Genomic DNA, 21264 nt, shown 5'->3' on the forward strand with positions numbered 1-21264 from the left:
GAAGTTTATTTGCAAGTTCGTGCCCGGGGGCTAATTGCAAGTACATGGTATAAACATAATAGATATACAAGTGACAATGGACAGTTATGAACAATATACTAATAATAGTGTTGGCTATTTCTAAACAGGTTGGATTTGACTTCTTTTTTTGGAAGCAGAGGGAGACGAAAAGCCCCACCTTTTCAAAAATTTGTGGATTCTGAGATTTCAAGAGAAAAGTGGCTTTCTATTCGTCTGTCAATGTGAGGAAGTTGGGATAAGTCATTGTCGCTTCTCTTAAAGAGTGATTTTTTCGGTTTAAATCTTGGAACGAGTTTTTTTTATATAGTATTAGGGATCAAGTTTGACGAAAAGCCTTCAAAACAAACAAACGATTTGATCAAATCTAAAATTATCAAATTTAAGTTACTTTTCACGGCGGTCGGTTGCTAGGGTATTCTTTCCCGTTTCTATGCGCGTTCGACGGAGTATCGGGTTACATGAGGTCTACTATTGGCTAACCGTAAAATATTTGAAGATAAATAAGGTGTTATGACAGTAAAAATGACTTTTAAAAAAGATCAAATTAGCAATTTTACATACTTTGAATCTTGTCATTTGAATTTAAATAGCTATTTTGTATAGATTTTGCTTCCAAAGACGGTTATTTCCTGTTTTCAGGAAGGCCTTTAATTTGACCAAACTCTTGATAAGATGGGCCGCATGTGTCATCGAAAGTTCTCCATTTTTATATTTTTCGTCATCTATAAGTAAAATAAAACTTTCTGTTTTTGGGATTTTTTTAATTTTAAGCAAAGTTACAGTCGAAAATATGCGTAAAAATGGCATTATTCCCACTTAATTACCGATAATTCAAAATCGGAGCCATTTTTTAAAAATCCCAAAAACAGAAATCTCGGCAAAACCGTTGCGGTCATTTTGAGCCGTCAATGAGTTAATTTGGACTCTTCTCGGTCGAAATCTTAAACGATGTTTGCACGCATGTCATGCCGCATGGATAGCGGGATGGTGTAATTGATACCGGTGTTAACAATACTAACAATGCACAAGGTCACCAACAAAAAAACGCCAGTAACTTTGTTACATATTACAGAACCCCAAAAAAGTGACAGCGTAGATATACTTTCCAGAAAATTGTTTATATTGGTGGAAAACTATATTTTTTGCCTGATTCAAGGTAGTTGGAGGAAAAGGGGCCAGAAAGCACTGTTTTACCCGCAATGACCGCAGATAACCTAAATAGAACACGGGTTCGGTTCGAATTACGGCAGATGGAACATCATGGAAGAACGTTCGAATTCGGCTGGACATGGGAGGTTTTGAGCCCGAATTTGACCACCGTGTTTACTTTATATCCCCGTTTACGAAAATATAGGATAGGGGGAAAACAAGTATTTCCAGCTTACATTTTTATGCTTTTATTCAGAACAGCGTTTTTACCTTGTCGTAGAAGTTACGAAAAGGCTAAGGAAATCGTTTGTGTGACTAATAGAAATGTAATACTTGCAGTTACTTGGCTATGCGTGATTCACCATGTTGGATGGTTAAACCAACTAACATGGCGGCTGTGACGTCACGTGCAATCACCAAAGGTCAATTGACATGTAAAAATAACTTGTTTAAAAGTCCATCATCCTTACGTGACGATGATGTAACTCATGTGCTGTTATCGGTGATGTTCGCAATTCTAAATGTAGGGTAGATTGGAATTGTAGTATTCTTGTTTGATAGCTTCTGCCATACATTGTACCATGTACGGTTGTCGAGCAATAAATAAAGGTCTTTCAATGAGCTAGTTCAGAATTCCTATAGTACGCATGTGTGGCGATAGGAATGGTGGGCGATATGTCAAAGGTGAATTCGAAGATCCCTGACTTGTAAACAGTTCTCGCTTCGACCATTGTTTCGATTTGCATAACAATACAGGCGTTTTGTTTATGTCTTAGGGGCCTTGACCTTTGACATATTACCCAGAATTCTTGTCGACGCGCATGCTTACACGGAAGTAAAAACAATCATGTAGAAAGAGATACTCTCCAAGCAGAGGTTAGGCTCCGGCTGTTTTTAACGTTTTGTTCCCGTTTTTTTCGGGCTTTCTATTTTGTATTTTATCTTGCTGTGTCCAAACCTAACTGGCTGGCGTACTTCAAGAAAAATGACAAAATAGAAAGCCCGATAAAAACGACTAAAAAAACCTTACAAAAACAGCCGGAGCCTTACCTCTGCTTGGAGAGTTGGAAGAGACACATAAAGTCTATTGGAGATCGAAATAAACAAACAAACAAACAAACAAACAGACAAACATACGAGTGGGCAGCGGAAATGATGGGGAACTTCCTGTCGCTGATGGTCTCCCTGTAGAGCCGAAGAGTGGAGACCACGGTCTCGGATACCCAGTATATCATCACATTCGTCAGGAGCTCGTCCTATGGAGCATAATCAAATATTTAAGAATACTATATTAAAACAACTACAGCCTTTACACTGTCCTGTTACCAGGACTAGCTAGACTTATTCAAATACTTGATGTCATGCACGAACGATCTTGCGATTAACGCAATATGTAAATATATCTCCATGTGTTTCAAAAAGAGAGAAGAACATGTTAGATGCAGCCATTAGCGATAGTATAATACCTGTTGTGACACATAGTGTCTTAGTTCTCTTTCCATCTAGCCTAGTTTAAAATCACTGTATAAGTATAGTTCTGCCTTTGCATCCATAAGACCATGTGGTCCTTCTGTGCATTTAGCACTCGGGCGAGGTGAGGTGAGATAAGTATGCAATAAAAGATTATTATTATTAATAATAATAGCCTCCGGCTAGCTGGGAAGCCTTGGCTGTAAAAGCCTGTAATAGTATTTCTTTCTATACATCCAAATAAGTCAAACCAAATCAACCTATCCGCCTTCTTGGTTTCAAGATTCAATTTGTTCTCTAAGTTGTCTAAGGCTTTCATGGCTTAACAAAAGGGAGCGTCTTTATCGTATACGCATATGGAAAATAATTCCTTATCGTAAGGAATATCAAAGTGGCGATATTGTTGACATCATGCATCTTAAAACGATTGAAAGACTGAGTGATTCTTGTGTTTCATACATTTACATCAATTTTGTAGAGCGCAGGCAAACGCAATCCTTAGGTCGGTTGAACGGTGCCTGAAATTGAATATTGCAAGCAGAAATGTTGGACCAAAATAAATTCTTTCACTTCCTAATATTCATGATAATGATAATATTCTTAGTAATTACAAGAGACATGTACAAACTGATACAATGACGTAAAGAACTTTAGCTTGTTGATTCATCTGATGTTTTGAACCTTACTTTGGTGAAGTGTTTCTCCAACCCTCCGTCTGGTAAGTGTGCGAATGTCGGGTTAGTCCAGGAGGAATACTTCTCTAGAAGGAGAGCGGCCATTCCTACAGGGGAGTCAACTATACCGTGTCCTGGAAAACATCGAATATTGTAGTAACAGAAACAATACTAGCAGTAATCTAGTCGTTACAGGGATGTGTGGCCCTAGGGCGTAGGCAGTAGATATGCGCGCCGCCATATACGCAGTATGTTGTGAGAAGAACCCACGAGTGGATCACGGCTTCTTGTTGTAATACCGGGTACCGGGTTCATTTTAAGTCCGACTTAAATTCAACCCGGTGCCCGGCCGGGCCCAATAATACCCCGGGAGCTGCATGCAAGGTACCCCACGGGGCCACGTAGAGGTATCAAACAATAGCCCGTGAGCTACCCGACAAGGCCCCTTTTTGGTGACGCCTCATGGGCGAGCCTAACAGTATAGTGTGCGCCTTGTCAAGAATTCCCAGAGTTGTACAGGCATGTCAGGAATTTATTTTCCGCGCGTTAATGACGATGGAAAATTCAATAAGCTGTGTTTGTTGTTGGATGTGATATCAAGGACACTCGCCACACACAGGAGACCGTTGTTACTTGACAGCAGTGCCCTATAAAGATTAATCGTGTTAAACATCATTTATAAACACAGCCGAGCCATATGATAAAAGGCGAATACTAAAACACACCGACAACAGCAAATTTACAATCTAATACATATAAACCATACCTTCGTCGCCATGGCCATGCATTTTTATTGTCACACTTTTTGCAACTGGGACCTAAGCCTTCGTGAGCTTACCACATGTGCACAACGGTGCCTGTCTTACCTATGGTGTGTGGTCGGGTGGCCTGAATGTGGAGGTAGCCGGTCTCTGACAGGATCCACAGGAAACGGTCCCACAGCGGATACACCTGGGAACGAGAGAATATGCACTCACGTGACTATGCCGTACTTTTGTGTCCACCATGTTGGTGGGTTAAATTTATAGTTAATTTGTGAAAACGCAAGATGAACATAAATGTCTAAAGTGAGGTGATCTACTTAATCAACTAATTAGCATATTTCCGTCATTTTAAAAAAAAGTAAAATCTAGGACGAAGTGCACTTCATCTTTTACGGTGTTTGAGGTTAAAGATTTACTTTGTTCCGAAGGAGTCCGGTTATATGACTTTCTGATTCAATTCCCTGTTTGTTGTGGCTGATGTTTTGTTGGCAATGGTAGTTTTGTGTCTTATCTTACAGTTGTGACTTTCATACATTATTCTTTAATGTTTGTAGTAGAGTCAATTCCAAGTCACCAAGATGGTTTTGAAATAATATTTGTAATAAGTTTGAACTATTTTGAGTAAAAAACATTTCAGTCACTAAAGTTCGAAATTGTTCAAACATTTCAAAATGAAACTTTAAACATGTTTGAACCTTTTTATATTTGTTGGAACATTTGGGAAAGTAATGATATAATTATCTCTTTATTTAGAACAATTTTCAAACATCTATGTGTTTTTGTTATTGTTCCAACATGTTCCAACATTTTGTGTCATTTTTTCCCTCCATAAAAACTTTTATTGCCCCCATAAACAAAGCTGCTAAGCTTGGTCCTTTGTTTGGCTCTTGTATTTTTAGATTTTCACTGGTGAGTCTTTTGTGAGAAGGTGGCAGACAGACATAATTTCCTACACTTGGCAGGGATGTGTGAATTGCCCTCTTCCCAGCCCACTGACCCAGTTTCATCATATTGTTTCTATGTTCGAACATGTGATCACAAATGATGCATCTATGTTCGAACAGTTTAGAAACTAACGGAAATAATGTATTTGATGTTAGAATTCTTTCTAACATGTTTGAATACTATAGAAATATTTAGAATGTCACATAGATGTTATAAATAGTTCTAAACAGTTACTTATCACAATTAGATTGTCACAAAGATTTCCAAAATGTTAGAACAAAAGGCAAGAAACACCCTCTCGGTAATATGGAATTGACTCTAGCAGTTTAATTTGTACGTATACTTTCCGAGATGGCAATTTGTGCCTTTGTAATCGCTATGAATGTTTAATAGAATGTTATGAAAATAGACATCCCTAAGATATCTGCAGAGCCTGTTTTGTAATGTTTGAGTCCATTACCAGCAAAAACATAATCACACTCCTATCATATGACTCTGTGCACTTATTTGAGGGCGGTTGTACAACTTGACAATGTACGAAGTGCAAAGGTAGGAGTAATGTGAGGTGATTATTTAACCGTGTCACAAAACTGCACGGGTGCATGGAGTTCATAGTCAAGAGTGATGCAACCTAAGCCTCATATGACACGAGCTTTCGTGCAATATAGGGTTAATGACCTGCCCTGCCCTGGTGTGTTTACGTTGCCATACGGCATGGCCAGTTCCTATAAGCACCGAATAAACCACCCTGTGAGCGAAGCGAACGTCATCTGGCTATATGACAATGTACATGATAATGTGTTTGTTTTTTTACTAATTTCTTAAATTACATATTCCGTCATTTCTGGTTCTTACTTATCTGTTTGTACATGTCTCTTTCTTCTTTTCTTCTTTCGTTTTGAGGCTACCAACTTCAACTTGCTGAAGACCTTTGTAGCCTATATACTCATTTTTCACTTGATTGAAGTGAGGAAAGTCGTGTTAAGTGCCTTTTCCAAGGGCACAAGATCACTGACACGGCGGGGTTCGAAATCAGGACCTTCTTGGCCTGAGTCAAACGTGCTGCCGATTGCGCCACACGGTCCCTTTTTACGTTTATCAATTCTGATAAATTATGAGAAAAAAGTGTGTTGAAAAATGACCTTGTTGTAGTCGGCTTGAGACAGTCCAGCCAGGGAAGGGAAGACACTACCGACAAGCAGTTTGATGAGGAAGCTCGTCTCCGTATTTCCGGTGTACATGTTGAGATGAAGCCCGCGAACTACCCTGTAAGAAATAATCTATCATTTGGATAGAAAGGTATCAAGTATTCCAAGTGCATTGGTATATAGATGACTGTATAAAGCATGAAATGTATGTGGTAAGTGTTAGATTCTACCAGCAGGCTTCCCAGATCTTAGATCAAATAGTAGGAATTGGACACATAGAATCAGTAGTACGTTATGGGAGTCGGCCGACCATAGGATACGACCCGTATCTAAGTATTTATTGCTATGGGGAGTATCAAATATTCTCAGGAAAAGAAGGGTGGTCTTAAAGATAAGGATAATCCTGGGATTGATCAGAGGGTCTAAAGTTATGTATTATGCTGACGACAACTACCAGGAAACACATAAAAGTACAGACAGACAGACACACACACACACACACACACACACACACGGGCAGACACACACACATACACAAACAGACAAACACACGGACGCACGCACACACACACACACACACACACACACACACACACATACACATACACACACGGACACAATCTGACACACACACGGACACACAGACACACACACACACACTGACCCTCCACCCAATGTCAGCAGGATCCATCTCACTGCACTTCTTATGATAAGAATAGCTTAGCCTCCTATTGTAATAGGCCATTGAAGTTTGGTTCCGAGTTAATTTCAAGTAGGGGGCGTAAATGTGCACGTGAGGGAGTTGAGAGTGTCCGCGAGCAGGTCATTTCTGTCACATATTTGCTAGAGAAAGTCCACTGTCCTTGAATAGTCATAGATTACGTGAACAGGACATGTACAATGACTACCTTAGGACTTCATTCAATGACACATACCCACGTCTTACAAGCGTCATTTTGGTGGGTAACACACGTGATGAAGACGGACAAAAAGATATACATGGACAATGGTCCAAACTACACAAGAAAGAGAGACAGTGAGTTAGAGGTAGGGAGGGAGGGAGGGAGGGAGAGAGGGAGGGAAATGGAGGATGAGAGCAAATGAGAAAGCTGCCTAGGCAGACCCGTGTAATGAGTTGTATCATTGTCAATCAAGAAAGAAAGAAAGAAAGAAAGAAAGAAAAAAAAAAGAAAGAAAGAAAGAAAGAAGGAGGGAAGGAGGGAGAGAGATATAGAGAGAAAGACGTAGAGGGGAAGGAGAAATAGGGAGGGGGACATAATAAGGGAGAAAGAGGGACATACGCGAAACCATATACCCACTTTGGATTGAGCATGGCCATGACAGAGACGATGACACTACCGTGGTCCCCACCCTGCACATAGTAACCATCGAACCCCAGTCTTTCCATCAGCTTAAGGTAGAGCACAGCGGTGGCGGAGTCTTCCAATCCTGTGGACAAAGTTAGAGAAACAAGACGTTGTCATTTTCAAGGAAAGGAAAGTGATCTCGATCCAGTTCTGTAGAGCTTGTCTTTCACTTGTCGTGACAGTTAAATGTAGTAGGGTTAGATTCTAGGTGTATTTCACAGAGGAGGATATAGAACCATCTCAGCGTTCTTTGCATTACACATTCCACAATACATTTCCCAGGTTCCTGACTGTGATCAACAATAAGTATATAGAATTGTTGTGTTAGATTGAACAGTGTAGCAACTGATACAGTTTTAGATCGGGGGCCGATACCGACTGTCAAGCACCTTTGACCCTTTACTGACGTCACACTTCCGTTCCGGAAGTGCGACTTAGGTTTTAGGTCATTACAACTTGAGAAGGATCAGAGGACTGATCGAAAGCTTGTTGGTAAGCGCTTTATTTTGTGTACGGATATAAAGTCTTAAAAATTGTATTATTCAGTTTTAGATCAGTAAATGTTATTTTCTTAAATGGCCAAATTCACCCCCCCCCCCCCCCACACACACACATACGCATACATTTTCTTTTCTGAAAAAGATTCCACACACATTCTGACTCACCCGGCTTGTTGGCTGGTTGAGAAAATCCAAACCCAGGGATGGATGGGACGATAACCTCAAAAAAGTCCTCCTCGGTGCCTCCATGTGCCAAGGGGTCCGTTAGTATCGGAAAGACCTTGTAGAATTCGAAGAAAGACCCTGGCCAACCATGAGCCAATAGAAGAGGCTTTGCATTCTGGCCCGGCTTTAGCTTCGGCTTCACGTGGAGAAAATGCAACTCCAATCCATCTATCGTCGTTTTGTAGTGATCGAAACTGTTCACTAGAGCTTCTTGTTTGCGCCAGTCGAAGTCGTCCCTCCAGTACTTGACCAGTTCCTTCATGTAGTCCAGTCCGAAGCCATACTCCCACTGAACGCCGTGAAAGCTGTCCGGAAAGCGTGTCCTTTCTAAACGATGTTTGAGGTCGCCAAGGACGTCGTCTGACACGTTGAGGACGAACTTTCGTACGGTTGTGTCCTCTTTGGTCGGTCTCTCCCCCTCCCCCCAATACACATCCTCTATCTGTGGTACTTCTAAGGGCTGATTAAGAACGTTATTGAGAATAAATGCCACAACAATTGCACTTACTATGACAACAACCCCGAACGATGTTTTATACGACATCTTGGACATATAAGACCTCACGTCAGAATGACAAAGCTTTTATGTGCGTTCATTCACGTAAGTGCACATAACCTAATATTTAATTAAGATATCAGTGTTGACCAAGTATTGGCAAATCAGAGAGGTAAACGACGAATTACGCGTGACACGCCTTTACACTTTGAGCTATAGTAGATATCGTGTTTACTTTGTTAGATTGCCAAACAGACCGGGAGTGCTAATACCTTATTCTCAGTAGCGAACAATTCAAACACACAAACTCATATGCACACAGGTGTCATTCGCCGATAAGTGCCAATGTTTTCTAAGTGTTAGCAATTTCTTTTATGATAGGACCAGTATCATTTTCAAAACCATTCGTGACAACGATCTTATGACCTGTTGTTAAGCTGAACGGTATATACATGCTTTCTTGACAATTATCTATTACTCAATGTTTTCTTGGCGTATGGTATAGGAATAGGACGTCCGATATTTTTTCAAGGCCGTAGGGGCATTGGGTGGTTATCCACTAAATACAGGTGTCCACTAGGGCTGGGTACCGGTACGGTGTACCGGTACAAAACCGGTTTTTCTTATTGTACCGGTCCAGAAAAACCGGACCTGAAAAAAATCGTTAGACCGGATGTTGGACCTATTGGAAAATAAACATATTATATGAACAGGCATTCACACGTTTGGGGGCTTACCGGTCGGGGAAAATAACAAGAGCGAAGTAGGGTAGAGTCTATAGTCATTTCTACCAAGTTTTGCAGTCAATCGTACAAAGGCAGTCAGCTTTGTAGGATTTCAAAACGCCAGTGGGAGGCAATATTTCACAAAACACATTTCTTTGTAACGAAATGGACTAGTGTTTTGAGTATCGTCCATTCACAAGTTTTCAACTATTGAATCAGGTTCAGGTCCAGACCTGGACCTGATCCTCTGGACCTTAACCACCTTATTCACATACCCAACATCATCACGATCCATGCAGAGTTTCTAAAGTTATACTGACTGCAAGTATCCCGAAACACACTCAGACAGACAGACACACACACACTGACACACACACACACAAACAAACACACACGCCAAAAACTATACCTCCGTGAAAAGAAAGACAACGTGTTTACCGATTAGCGCCACCTACCGACACGAGCCGTAAATTGCAGTCTTAGTTTGCTGATTACATCTAAATGCGAAAGTAACTTTTTCCTAACAAATGCGTAATAGTTGCGCTGCCATGCATTCCTTTGCTTAGCATACACTCAACCTTATCAAATCCAATGGCTTTAATGTTAGGATAGAGATTGAAATATACTTGGATTTTAAGGGTAGACCTAATTTTATTCACTGACGTTGATTAGATACAAATCGTTGTCAAATTTATTATCTAACAATATCCAGGATGGACAAAACACTTAATTTTCAAATCATGTCTAACAAATATAAAGAAAACACAGGAATCATTTAAAACTATTAGCAAAATATCATTGAAAAATCTTACAACTTTGGATTAATTGTATTCAATCAACTTTACAAGGGAAACATCTACTTATTACATTACTATAGTCTTGTATGTGAGAATATTATTTACGGCGATCCCGTATGATAATCAATACAATACCTGAGTCTACATCGGAATGCCTGATATAATTTCTTTATTAATATTTGCATCTTTTCTCTTTCATACTAGACATATTGAATGCTCTATCTACTATCGGTGTACAAGCGAGCTACAAAATTGACTTTGAATTTTTCGTAAGACACACTATTGCTAGTGGTGCCAGACTTTGCTACTCTCCAAGCAGAGGTTGAGTCGTGTAGATATGGTAGTAGTCGGAAAAATTACACCGGCGCTCCTCTTAAGAGTAAGACTTTACTACACCTTTAATTTGTTGACTGTTTCTCCAGATTAAACATTGACTGGGAACTATAGTTATAATGATATGGCTCCATTAAACAAACAAAATAAGCTAAAAAAAACAGCTCTCGCGAGATCGAGACTAGGACATTCTCCGTGATCAAGATGGACTGTCAGCCGTCGAAAATTTGGAGGCACCTTTAAAAACAGCCCTTGCTTGAAGAAAATTCGAACTAACTGTATTCATACATGACTGATGAACCTCTTCAACGAACTACAAAAAATAGCACTTTGCTTCTGCTTGAAAAAAAAATACACAAATACAGTCGCCTACAAGTACAACGAATTTGGACCTTCTTGACAGAAAAAAAAGCACTTTCACTTTACTTTTCTTCGAAAAAATATTAAGATGCACAAAAAACAAACATCGCCTATAAGCTTGAGGATGTATGAAGACTTTCGACCTTTTTAAAGAAGGTTCGGATGCCTGAGGTAAGTGGTATACAACTTTGATTTTATTTACTGTTTTTCCAGGTTAAACATTGAATGTGTTATAATGATTGTCCATAAAAAACACTTTGTTTGAAAACGAAAATACACAAACATGGTCGCCTATACGCACAATGACTTTGGACCTTCTTGCCAAAAAAGCACTTTACTTTTGTTTGAAAAAAAAATGCAAAAATCGTCTATAAGCTTTTGGATTTATGAAGACTTTCGTCCTTCTTGAACAAAAAAAGCGCTTTGTCATTGTTTGGAAAAAAAAAAGATGCAAAAAAAACAACAAACAAAATATTGCCCATTAGCTTTTGGATGTATAAAAACTTTCGACCTTCTTGACAAAAAAAGACACTTTGCTTTTGTGTAAAAAAAAGATGCAAAAACTAAACAAAGCGAAAAACATTGCCTATTAGCTTTTGGATGTGGGAAGACTTTCGACCTTCTTGGCGAAGGCTCGGATGTCCGCAGCCACTAAGGCAGGCTTCTCGAATGCAGGGAAATGTCCTCCGTCCGGCATGAGAGTGTAGTGGACGAGGTTAGTGTAGAAGAGGGAGCACCAGGCCTCCGGGTTGTGGCCAAGCTCGTGAGGAAACGCCGCATTTCCTGTCGGCACGGTAACCAGCATGCTAAAAGAGCAAAAAACACGTCATTGATATTAGATAAAGCTTATTGCAAATTCTTGCCCGTGGCCTAATTGCAGGTAACATGAGACATTCAGACAAAGTAAAAAACAATATCAAAGGTGTCTACTCTAGTCTAAAACTAGTAAAAGCTAGGTCCTGGGTTATTGGGTTCGACTCCTTTTTCGAAGACAGTTGAAGACGAAGTAGAAACAAGGAGGCGGGGTGAGGGGTAGAAGATTAACGCAATCTCGCCCTAGTTCTCGCAACTCTCGCGAGAACTGGGTCATTCCGTGATCAAGATGGACTGATAGCCATCGAAAATTTGGAGGTACGTGTGTTTACCTTTAAAAAGTAGTTACTGTTTGACGAAAATTCTACTAACTGTGTTTTAGTGATTGTTTTGCATGGCTTAACCATGTACTGCATACGAAATTCCACTTGCTAGTCTATCCCCATAAACCTACGCGTTGGTTTCCATTGCCTTGCCGGAAAACAACTCCTTGTAGAGCCTCGCGGATGACGTGATGGTTCCAGTCGTCCAGTATATCATCACACTGGTCAGCAACTCATCCTGGGGAGGAGAACACAAGATGGAGATTACACTGGGAAGGAGAGCAGAGAACAGAATATTCAACAAGGCATCTTGGGAAGGAGATCACACAAATAGAGATTACACTGGGAAGGAGAACAAAATATTTATCAAGGCATCTTGGGAAGGAGAACACACAGATAGAGATTACACTGGGAAGGAGAACAGGATATTCATCAAGGCATCCTGGGAAGGAGAACACAAGATTGTGATTACACTGGGAAGGAGAACAGGAAGCTGATTGGTCATTCATAATGAGGAAAGCTTCAGACGTCAGTGTAATTCAGAGGTATCACAGCACATTCAGATAGAATTGCCGGAACATTCTGTGGATTTTGACAAGGTGAAGATACCGGATTCTGAACTAGATAACTTTTTTTTCAGGGGAGTCAAAGAGGCCATCTACATCAAAGCTCATGAACCTTCCCTCAACCGAGATGGGGGCCTATATAGGCTCTCAAGCACCTTTGATCCTTTGCTGACGTCATACTTCCGGTCTGGATGTGTGACATTAGACTTTGGGTCTAATGTCTAAACTTGTAAAGGATCAGAGCACTGATCGAAAGCTTATTGGTAAGCGCTTGATTTTTGTGTACGGTAATAAAGTTTTAAAATGTATCATAATAAAGGGTTAATGATCGTTAATGCCCCGCCAGGAGGTGTATATGGTGAGATAATCCCTGGTCAGGTCATTGGCCAACTCCATCTGGCTATATATTGATTATCGTCACAGATGAACTTACATTCGACGGTCAGGCGAAAGTTCATCGAGTTGTTCTTTCCTCGTCTAACCTTCATTTTGCCACAACTAAGCGCCATTACCAAGACTATGTAAATTAAAAGAAATGTTTTTTGATACCTTGGTGTAATATTTCTCCAGCCCTCCGTCAGCCAAGTCCCTGTTTGCTGGGTTTGTCCAAGTGGAGAATTTCTCGAGAATGTAGGCGGCCAGACCCACAGGGGAGTCATTCAGGGCAAAACCTAACAGACACAAGTTTTGGCATTGATTAAATCATTAATTAATTAATTGATTGATTGATTGATTGATTAGTTGCTTGTAACTTCTGTGTACATTCAGGACCAGCTAATGTACAGTCCAGGTCCACAAGATCAGGTCCAGGTCCGGACCTGAACCCGGACCTAATTGTCTGTGAAACTTTACGAATGGATGATACACAAAACAATAATGGTCGATTTCGCTTCTAAGGATTCTGTTCGGTGACTTCCACTGCCATTTAAAACCCTATCTTTATATGAAACAACACTGACTTTATTAACTTAAACAGAGTTTGACTATTAAAACTTGAAAAAATGAGTCAACTCTTGTTTATTACTTACTTATCTCTTGTTATTTTCTTGGACCAGTAAGCGGACTCAAAATGCGTTATTTCCTGCCGGTATGATAATATGTTCATTTTGATAGGACCAAAATCTGGTCCACTGATTTTTTTCTGGACCAGTTTTTCTGGACCGGTCCAAGAAGAAAAAACGGTTTTATACAGGAACATCGCAACGGTACCCATAAATACAGTTACATGCTGTATGTTGGATTCACTGAACCAAATTGCTAGCTAGTGGCATGAAAATACATTATGTAAGATAACTTTTACTCACTTACCGACAGTATCCGGTTTGGTTGCCTGTAAGTGCATGTATCCTGTCTCCTGTAATAATAGCAGAAATTTCTCGCCGGAGGGGTAAACCTGGAAAAGAAATGATAAGAAACACCCTTCAAGATAAGGATACGAGATACGAAAATCGAACCTTCTGCTCCAGTACCACAAAAAAACCGCTAGGGTCACATAATTCGACGAGATCTCTTTTGCATATCAATTCATAGTTAGAATATAAACCTGTCATTGACGAAAGGTAATGGATTCTGCCTGAAACGACTGACCGTTTCCAAAATCAAATCCAGATGCTTGAGTAACTGCTATTTGGTGTATCTTATTACCTGGATGTCTAACTTTCACCAACATACCTATCTAATATGAGCTAAAAAAAGAAAAGAACTAGAAACAATCATGTCTTCAAGTGCCAGAGTTACCAACCTAGGATTGACGTGTTCAAAAATAGAGTGAAATATGTTATCACCAAGCACAGTAGGGGCATCTTCTCTGGACAGTTTTAAAGAACACTTGCCGATAATTGTGCAAAAGCTAGGTGTGACAGTGTAATATAACCAGCTGCTGCCGCGCCACGTGCCTGCGAAGCTGGTGTGTGTTATACCGGCTATATAGATACAGATACAGAAGCTGGTGTGTTACGCCGAAGGGTGGTTATACCGGCTATTATAATAGATACAGGTACAGAAGCTGGTGTGTTACGCCGAAGGGTGGTTATACCGGCTATATAGATACAGATACAGAAGCTGGTGTGTTACGCCGAAGGGTGGTTATACCGGCTATATAGATACAGATACAGATACAGTATCATTGATACTCATTTACAAAACTACGTACCCGGTCGTATTCTTCCGGCTTGATTCCCACCAGCGAAGGAAACACACTGCCCACCATCGTACGGAGTATCCACCTCGGGTCACCGGTGTTAACGACAACCATGTTGCTGTGCAGTCCCGTTATCACGCTGCATCACGGGTAAAATAGAAGAGACCAATCAGAAACGATCATATTGCTATATGCCATATTTCAAGATGCGTATTCTTGGCCTTTCCAAATGCCTTGAAATTATTCTTGGCCTTTTTTCCAAACACAGAATTCTTCATTGATAAGGTCAAAGTTCAGGTATCATACCGTACCTTGGCTTCTGTAGAGTCATAATACGTGTGATAATCGCACCCCAGTCTCCGCCCTGTACATAGAACTTCTGAAAACCCAGCCTCTCCATAAGCTTATGGAACATCTGGGCTGCAGCAATCGGGTCAAAACCTGTACGGAGATCGGATGAACAACCAGTTAACAGCTGTAAGATGTCAATATGTGTACAAGAGCAGTAAGGCCACAATGACTTAATTTCATTGATGGAATCCTTAAAACGAATGCACGACAGCTTGTTGTTGTTGCCAAGATGGAACAAGTCCTCTGTGCCCCCTTACCCTGGAAGCCAGATCTTCTGGCAAGCTGTAAGATGTCAATGTGTACAAGAACAGTAAGGCCACACTGACTTAATTTCATTGATGGAATCCTTAAAACGAATGCACGACAGCTTGTTGTTGTTGCCAAGATGGAACAAGTCCTTTGTGCCCCCTTACCCTGGAAGCCAGATCTTCTGGCAAGCTGTAAGATGTCAATGTGTACAAGAACAGTAAGGCCACACTGACTTAATTTCATTGATGGAATCCTTAAAACGAATGCACGACAGCTTGTTGTTGTTGCCAAGATGGAACAAGTCCTTTGTGCCCCCTTACCCTGGAAGCCAGATCTTCTGGCAAGCTGTAAGATGTCAATGTGTACAAGAACAGTAAGGCCACACTGACTTAATTTCATTGATGGAATCCTTAAAACGAATGCACGACAGCTTGTTGTTGCCAAGATGGAACAAGTCCTCTGTGTCCCCTTACCCTGGAAGGCAGACCTTCTGGCAAGCATAAAATTCTGATTGACCAGGGTTGCTATTAGGTGACATGTGGCCACAATTTTATTTTGGAGAACAGGCGAAAATCAATGCGCATGCGGATGTCATCCATAAAATTGAATTACTACCTGTCATATATAAAATGTTACAAAAAGTTCTTTGTCTATCATTTCTTTGATGACGTTTGTTTGTAAAAAAACTGAGGGCTGCACGCAACAACAACAAAGAAGCTTTCCAAGTCTCGCCACAGTCTAGTAAACTTTTAGCTAAACGCTGAACTTTGTAAACAAACTACTTACGTGGCTGGATAAATACTCGAATACATAGCCAAGCGCAAAGTACACTCATTCAACCGTTATAAAGCCGTGAATTCAAACGTGTTGGAATTGGGCCTGTGATTTGTTGGCAACCTTTTAAAAACTTATTAAACTTCTGGACTAATCTAAATATTGTCTTCATCTCTTTTGCATATTGATTCATAGTTCGGATAGAAAAATTTGTTCTCCAACTGTATCTCTTTTTTGCATATTAATTGATAGTTAGGATCTATGAACCTTCTCTCCAACGATGTATCGTTAGTGTCACTGACAAAAAGTAGTGGATTCTGCCTGAAACGTCTGACCAGTTCCAAAATCATATCCAGTTGCTCGAGTAATTGCTATTTGGCGTACATTGCATCCTCCTAACGCCCGGTCCCCAACGGCATTAGCCTATGGGGCCCTGCTATCTAAATGCCTACCAGCGGTTATTATGATTGTCGCTACAAACCAGCCGTCAACCAATCAGAGAATAGGCTTTTCTTGGGCTTTTTGTTGTCGAAAGCTGTCTCGCAAAGGGCTCTGGGAAGCTATCAGCCAATCATGTTACGTCTTACATAGCACCATCCTCCTACGCCCGATCCCCAGCGGCTGACAGCCCATATAAGGGTAAGCTCATTAATATTCATAAGCAGGGCGACGAGGAACTGAAAGTAACTGCGGGTAGGCCATGAGATAGCAGGGCCCCATAGGCTGAGTCAGCTAGCCGTTGGGGACTGTGCGTAGGAGGATGCGTACATTGTCGTCAATAGTTTATACAATGTAAACAAAGACAATGACATTATTGATGCATTTCTTTATAATAGAGGAAGAGACACCCACCTTTCTTGTGTGGCGCCTCGGAGAAGCCATAACCAGGGATGGAGGGGGCAATGACCTCAAACACATCATCCTCACTCCCCCCATGACTAGTGGGATCTACCAACATCGAGATCATCTTATAAAACTCAAACACCGAACCTGGCCAACCGTGAACGATCAATATGGGTTTAGCGGTTTGTCCTGGCTTCAGTTTGGGTTTAGCGTGGATAAAGTGTAGATCTATTCCCTCAATGTTTGTCTTATAATGGGGCAACGTGTTTAAGTATGCCTCTTGTTTTCTCCAATCGTATTCATCCCTCCAGTAGGTGATGATATCTTTCATGTAGTCGACACGGGTGCCATACTGAAACTCTACATCTTCCAGAGCTTCGAACAGGCGTACGTTTTTCAAACGGTTGTTGAGATCTACTAGGGTAGCGTTCGGTATGTTTATAGAGATTTGTTGTATCTTGTCGTGATCTTTTGGCAAGGATGTTGGATTTGCCCCCCTCCCCCAGTAGTTGTCTTGGAACTTGAGCGGTTCTGCTGGCGTGTTGAGGACTCCGCTAAAGATGAGACCGGTCGCCACGGCAACCAAGACGATCAAAGTGGTGATCTTCCAGCCCATGACTGTAAATAAATAAAAAGAAAGTCACGTAATTGTAAAATGATAACGTACAATTCTGATACATAACGTAACATACATATAATAACATACATTCTCATAATTCCGCCAGGTGCCATTATACCGCCACCTCAAAAAAACGTTGTTATAGAGGCCTTCTCAAGATTGTCTTCATCACCTAGATATCTGAATTGTATTACATTTAGGATATTATAATAACAGTTCAAGACAATCTTGGGAAGACCTGTATACTAAACGTTTTTTGAGGTGGTGGTATAATGGCACCCGGTGGAATTATGATAGTCGATGTTACATCCATTCAACTAAACAAGTTTAAAAACTAGGCTTCAGGTGATCATATCTCTGCTGTTCTTTTTCAACTGAACATTTTGCTGTATATAACGTAACATTTATTTGAAGGCCTATTCATTATCCTTTACAACAGTTGCGATATGGTCTGACACAGTATTTATAATCACTGATCGGCACCAAATCTGATTATGTGATAGCCGCGTCGACTGCCAGAGGGCTTCCTTGCATGCAGTATCATAATACCAAACCGAAAGAATTCCTTTGTTTAAAGACAAACAGAAAACCAGTTTCCTCTTAAAATCGTTGATAGTTAAACCCACAATTTGTAGATAAAGTGGGGCTTCTTCCTCTGCTTTAAAAAAAGGTAAACCCAACCCAACCCAGTCCCGAGCCCGTGGAAGGACCCTACCGGCACGTGGTCAATCAGTCGGAGAAGGGGGGATATTATGTTACAGCTTTGAGACATATACCACAACCCTATAGCTTGTCAAACTGGAATCCAGTCCTTATATGGCTAGGGCGGCCTACGTAGCTAGTGTAAACTCTCTACGGGGCAGATAAAGCTTCCTGCCGTCGGGGTAACTTCTGCACCCGGTAGTATTTTCACGCGGTAATACTTTGCCTAGTTGGCAAAGCCGCTCAAGCCACGTATTTAGGATTCATTTAGGACTGAATTCGAGGTTTGAGGCATTGGCTCAACCACCAACAAGTAGTATGAGACTCCGCGCTAATACTGGCGCTTGAATATTGCCGATTCTAGCTACCGTGGAAAACGAGATCTAGACTTCTAGTATTGCCAGAAGAAGTGATCACAGCACCAACAGTCAACAGAATAGATAGGACCATGGAAGATCATCCCATCATGTACAACTACAAAGCTCTGGACAGACCATACAAACCAACTATGCCTCAGTTACAAATAGAACGAGGAGTGGTTTCAACTGGAGCGAGACTCCTACCTAACCGAAGAACTCTAATCTACTCTACTCTACTCTACTCTTTAGCCATGCATGACAAATCCCCGGTGTGCTTATTGGGAAGACCTGCGCTTGGCGACTGAACAAATTCTATGCCGGCGCCCCTGACTAAAAATCTGGTTTTCCAGGGTAGATTCGAACACGCATACCGTTTCTGCTGGAACAGAATAAGCAAGAAATGCACTCCTAGGTGGACTGTGTGCGTTCTAAGCATAAAAGTTGCATACAAAGCTTCAAGCCCATTCCGTCTGCTCTCTAGATCTCCTTGCTATTGAAGTCTTTGTGCCATGATATGGCACTAAGTTTTAGGTTCAGTGCCTATTTTCACACCACTTAACGAATCCATAACACTATATATTTCCAGCTCCCAGGCCAAGATACATAATAGAACTTTATTGCGCGACAATTGTATCAGGTACAATGTATGGCAATTTGTATATACATGGGAGTTGAACTATATTGCAAATAAATCTAAGAACTAATCTAATGTAATGAAACAGTATAAACAATCTAGATACATATGACCACATATTTTTTTTTCTTACCCCCAAAATGCCTATATATGGCCATAGGCTACCGGCCCTTGCCGGGCTCGCCGATACAACAGTACACCCCTGGAGACAACTACCCTGCCCCTCCCCCTCCCGTGCACACTGTACCACACCCGTAGTACATATATTGAAAGTCATAGAAGTTTTATCAAGAAAAACGAGGAAATTATAATCTCATACCTGATAAAGAGATGTCCAGGGGTTGTCAGAAGTTGTGTAGAACAATGTAGGTCGTATCTTAGTCGTACGAACCAGTTTGTGCATGCACTGGTTCCGGTATGTGGATGCAACGATGGGTGTGTTAGACCTATCGGCCGTTGACCTCTGCCCTTTGTGGCATATTTGCCTCAGATTAAATGTTTGCGTAGCTTGCCCCACCTTTAGCACAGAATACAGTGGTTCACGGCACACCTTTACACAGCATGTAGACATATCGTTATTGAAAAAAATGACATCCAATTATTAAAATGATACCAGGTGTAAATTTAATGATACTATTATCTCAGCGAAGTGGTCATTGATAGGGTAGTCCTGTCAATAGTGGGAAATGATTACGTTATAATTGACAGGTGAGGAGCACGGAGAGAGAGAAGCGTGCTCAGTCTAATGCTCTGTCCGGCTCCGGTGACCCTTACAATAGGGCGATCCACCGCGCGAGCAAGGGCGTACCATATCCAACTAGAGTTCGGCGACCTGACATACCTCCACTAAGGACGATGATGTAACGTCCTTGCCTCCACGAAATATTTAGCGCTTTTGTAGATGTTATGCAAATGACATACACATTAACATAATTAATGCATGGTAATGCTCATCAATGATTAGCTTACACATGTCACAAGTTTAAAAATCCCATCATTTATATATGTATAATTAAGTGTTTTTGCCATTTTGCATTAATTATTCAAACAAGTCCTCATTTTGCATGTTTGGTATCTGTGTATGTTAAAACAGTTATGAATTACATTTTTACAGGCCAGTTTTGTCACACCCCACCAACACACCAAGTATGAAACCATCTACTTCCAGTGGTTCTTGAGTTATGTTGACAGACACACACACACACAAATGCTAGTGAAAATATAACCTCCATAATACTTCATGGAGGTAATTACATAGGATGGCCCAGATTGGATCATCCTTACACCATAAAAAAACAATCTAGAGATAAAGCAAATAATGACAAGAATTCTTTCTTTATCAAAACAGTTTTATTCCTTTATCAAATCACACTGCAGGCTTATACACATGTAAAATAGAAAATTTGACACAGTATAGAATTTCTTTCATTCTGTAACAGATGTGACCCTTGACTGGAGAAGTATGTTTATTTCATTAGCATATATGCTAATTAGTGGCCTCCACCAAAGCAACATAATTTTCATAAAAAGAGCAAAATTTACAAATTAAGTCACAGACGTCGTCATACATTTGGTTTAATCATTACTGTTCATCAAACTATATATCTGGAATAGATGATTAGATCCTAACTTCTATATTAGCTAGCAGTGCATACTATCAAACTGTACACTTCTATATCTAGATGTTCAAAATGTACAATTTCAAGTATACTTTTTGTGACTCAAGTATACTTTACACTTTTGCTATACAATTTAAAAGCTACAGAGATCAACTGACACAAACCTTAGTCCAAGAGCTTGACTACATGATTAGATTGAGACACCTACTATCAACTTTTGCGGCAATATGCTCGATTCCTGTTACAGCAGCCATTTTGGATTTTCTGGGGTCATTGCATCAAAATGAGGCTAGCCTGG

At 40.6% G+C, this 21264-nt stretch overlaps 2 protein-coding genes across 2 annotated transcripts in view; both read right to left on the reverse strand.

Annotated features, from left to right (window-relative positions):
- The window catches only part of LOC118404531 (epoxide hydrolase 1-like), a 10198-nt gene extending 1335 nt beyond the window's left edge, over window positions 1-8863 (reverse strand). Inside the window, exons 1-6 of the mRNA XM_035803670.1 lie at window positions 8204-8863; window positions 7491-7620; window positions 6166-6289; window positions 4181-4265; window positions 3327-3448; window positions 2308-2426 (exon numbers count right to left, since the gene is read on the reverse strand). Coding sequence (XP_035659563.1) covers window positions 2308-2426; window positions 3327-3448; window positions 4181-4265; window positions 6166-6289; window positions 7491-7620; window positions 8204-8816 — 1193 coding nt within the window. The 5' untranslated portion in view covers window positions 8817-8863. The remainder of the gene's footprint in view (window positions 1-2307; window positions 2427-3326; window positions 3449-4180; window positions 4266-6165; window positions 6290-7490; window positions 7621-8203) is intronic.
- Window positions 8864-10115: 1252 nt separating this feature from the next.
- LOC118404498 (epoxide hydrolase 1-like) lies at window positions 10116-19832 on the reverse strand. Its single transcript, XM_035803605.1, has 8 exons — window positions 19667-19832; window positions 17043-17651; window positions 15128-15257; window positions 14829-14955; window positions 13985-14069; window positions 13226-13347; window positions 12242-12348; window positions 10116-11780 (listed from the first exon to the last, which is right to left on the reverse strand). Exons 2-8 carry the CDS (start codon window positions 17647-17649, stop codon window positions 11564-11566), a joined length of 1395 nt encoding a protein of 464 aa, XP_035659498.1. The 5' UTR covers window positions 17650-17651; window positions 19667-19832; the 3' UTR covers window positions 10116-11563.
- Window positions 19833-21264: the final 1432 nt, after the last annotated feature.

Source organism: Branchiostoma floridae, chromosome 17 (assembly GCF_000003815.2).
Source record: "Branchiostoma floridae strain S238N-H82 chromosome 17, Bfl_VNyyK, whole genome shotgun sequence".
In the NCBI taxonomy this organism is placed as follows: domain Eukaryota; kingdom Metazoa; phylum Chordata; class Leptocardii; order Amphioxiformes; family Branchiostomatidae; genus Branchiostoma; species Branchiostoma floridae.

Excerpts from the sequence above, each read along its gene's own strand:
- LOC118404498 (XM_035803605.1), bottom strand. The coding sequence starts at position 17,649 with ATGGGCTGGAAGATCACCACTTTGATCGTCTTGGTTGCCGTGGCGACC. Across the intron at positions 13,348-13,984 it reads AACCAAACCGGATACTGTCG|GTTTTGCCCTGAATGACTCC; the intron begins GTAAGTGAGTAA and ends TGTGTCTGTTAG. Across the intron at positions 11,781-12,241 it reads AAGGCAATGGAAACCAACGC|CATGCTGGTTACCGTGCCGA; the intron begins GTAGGTTTATGG and ends TTGCTCTTTTAG.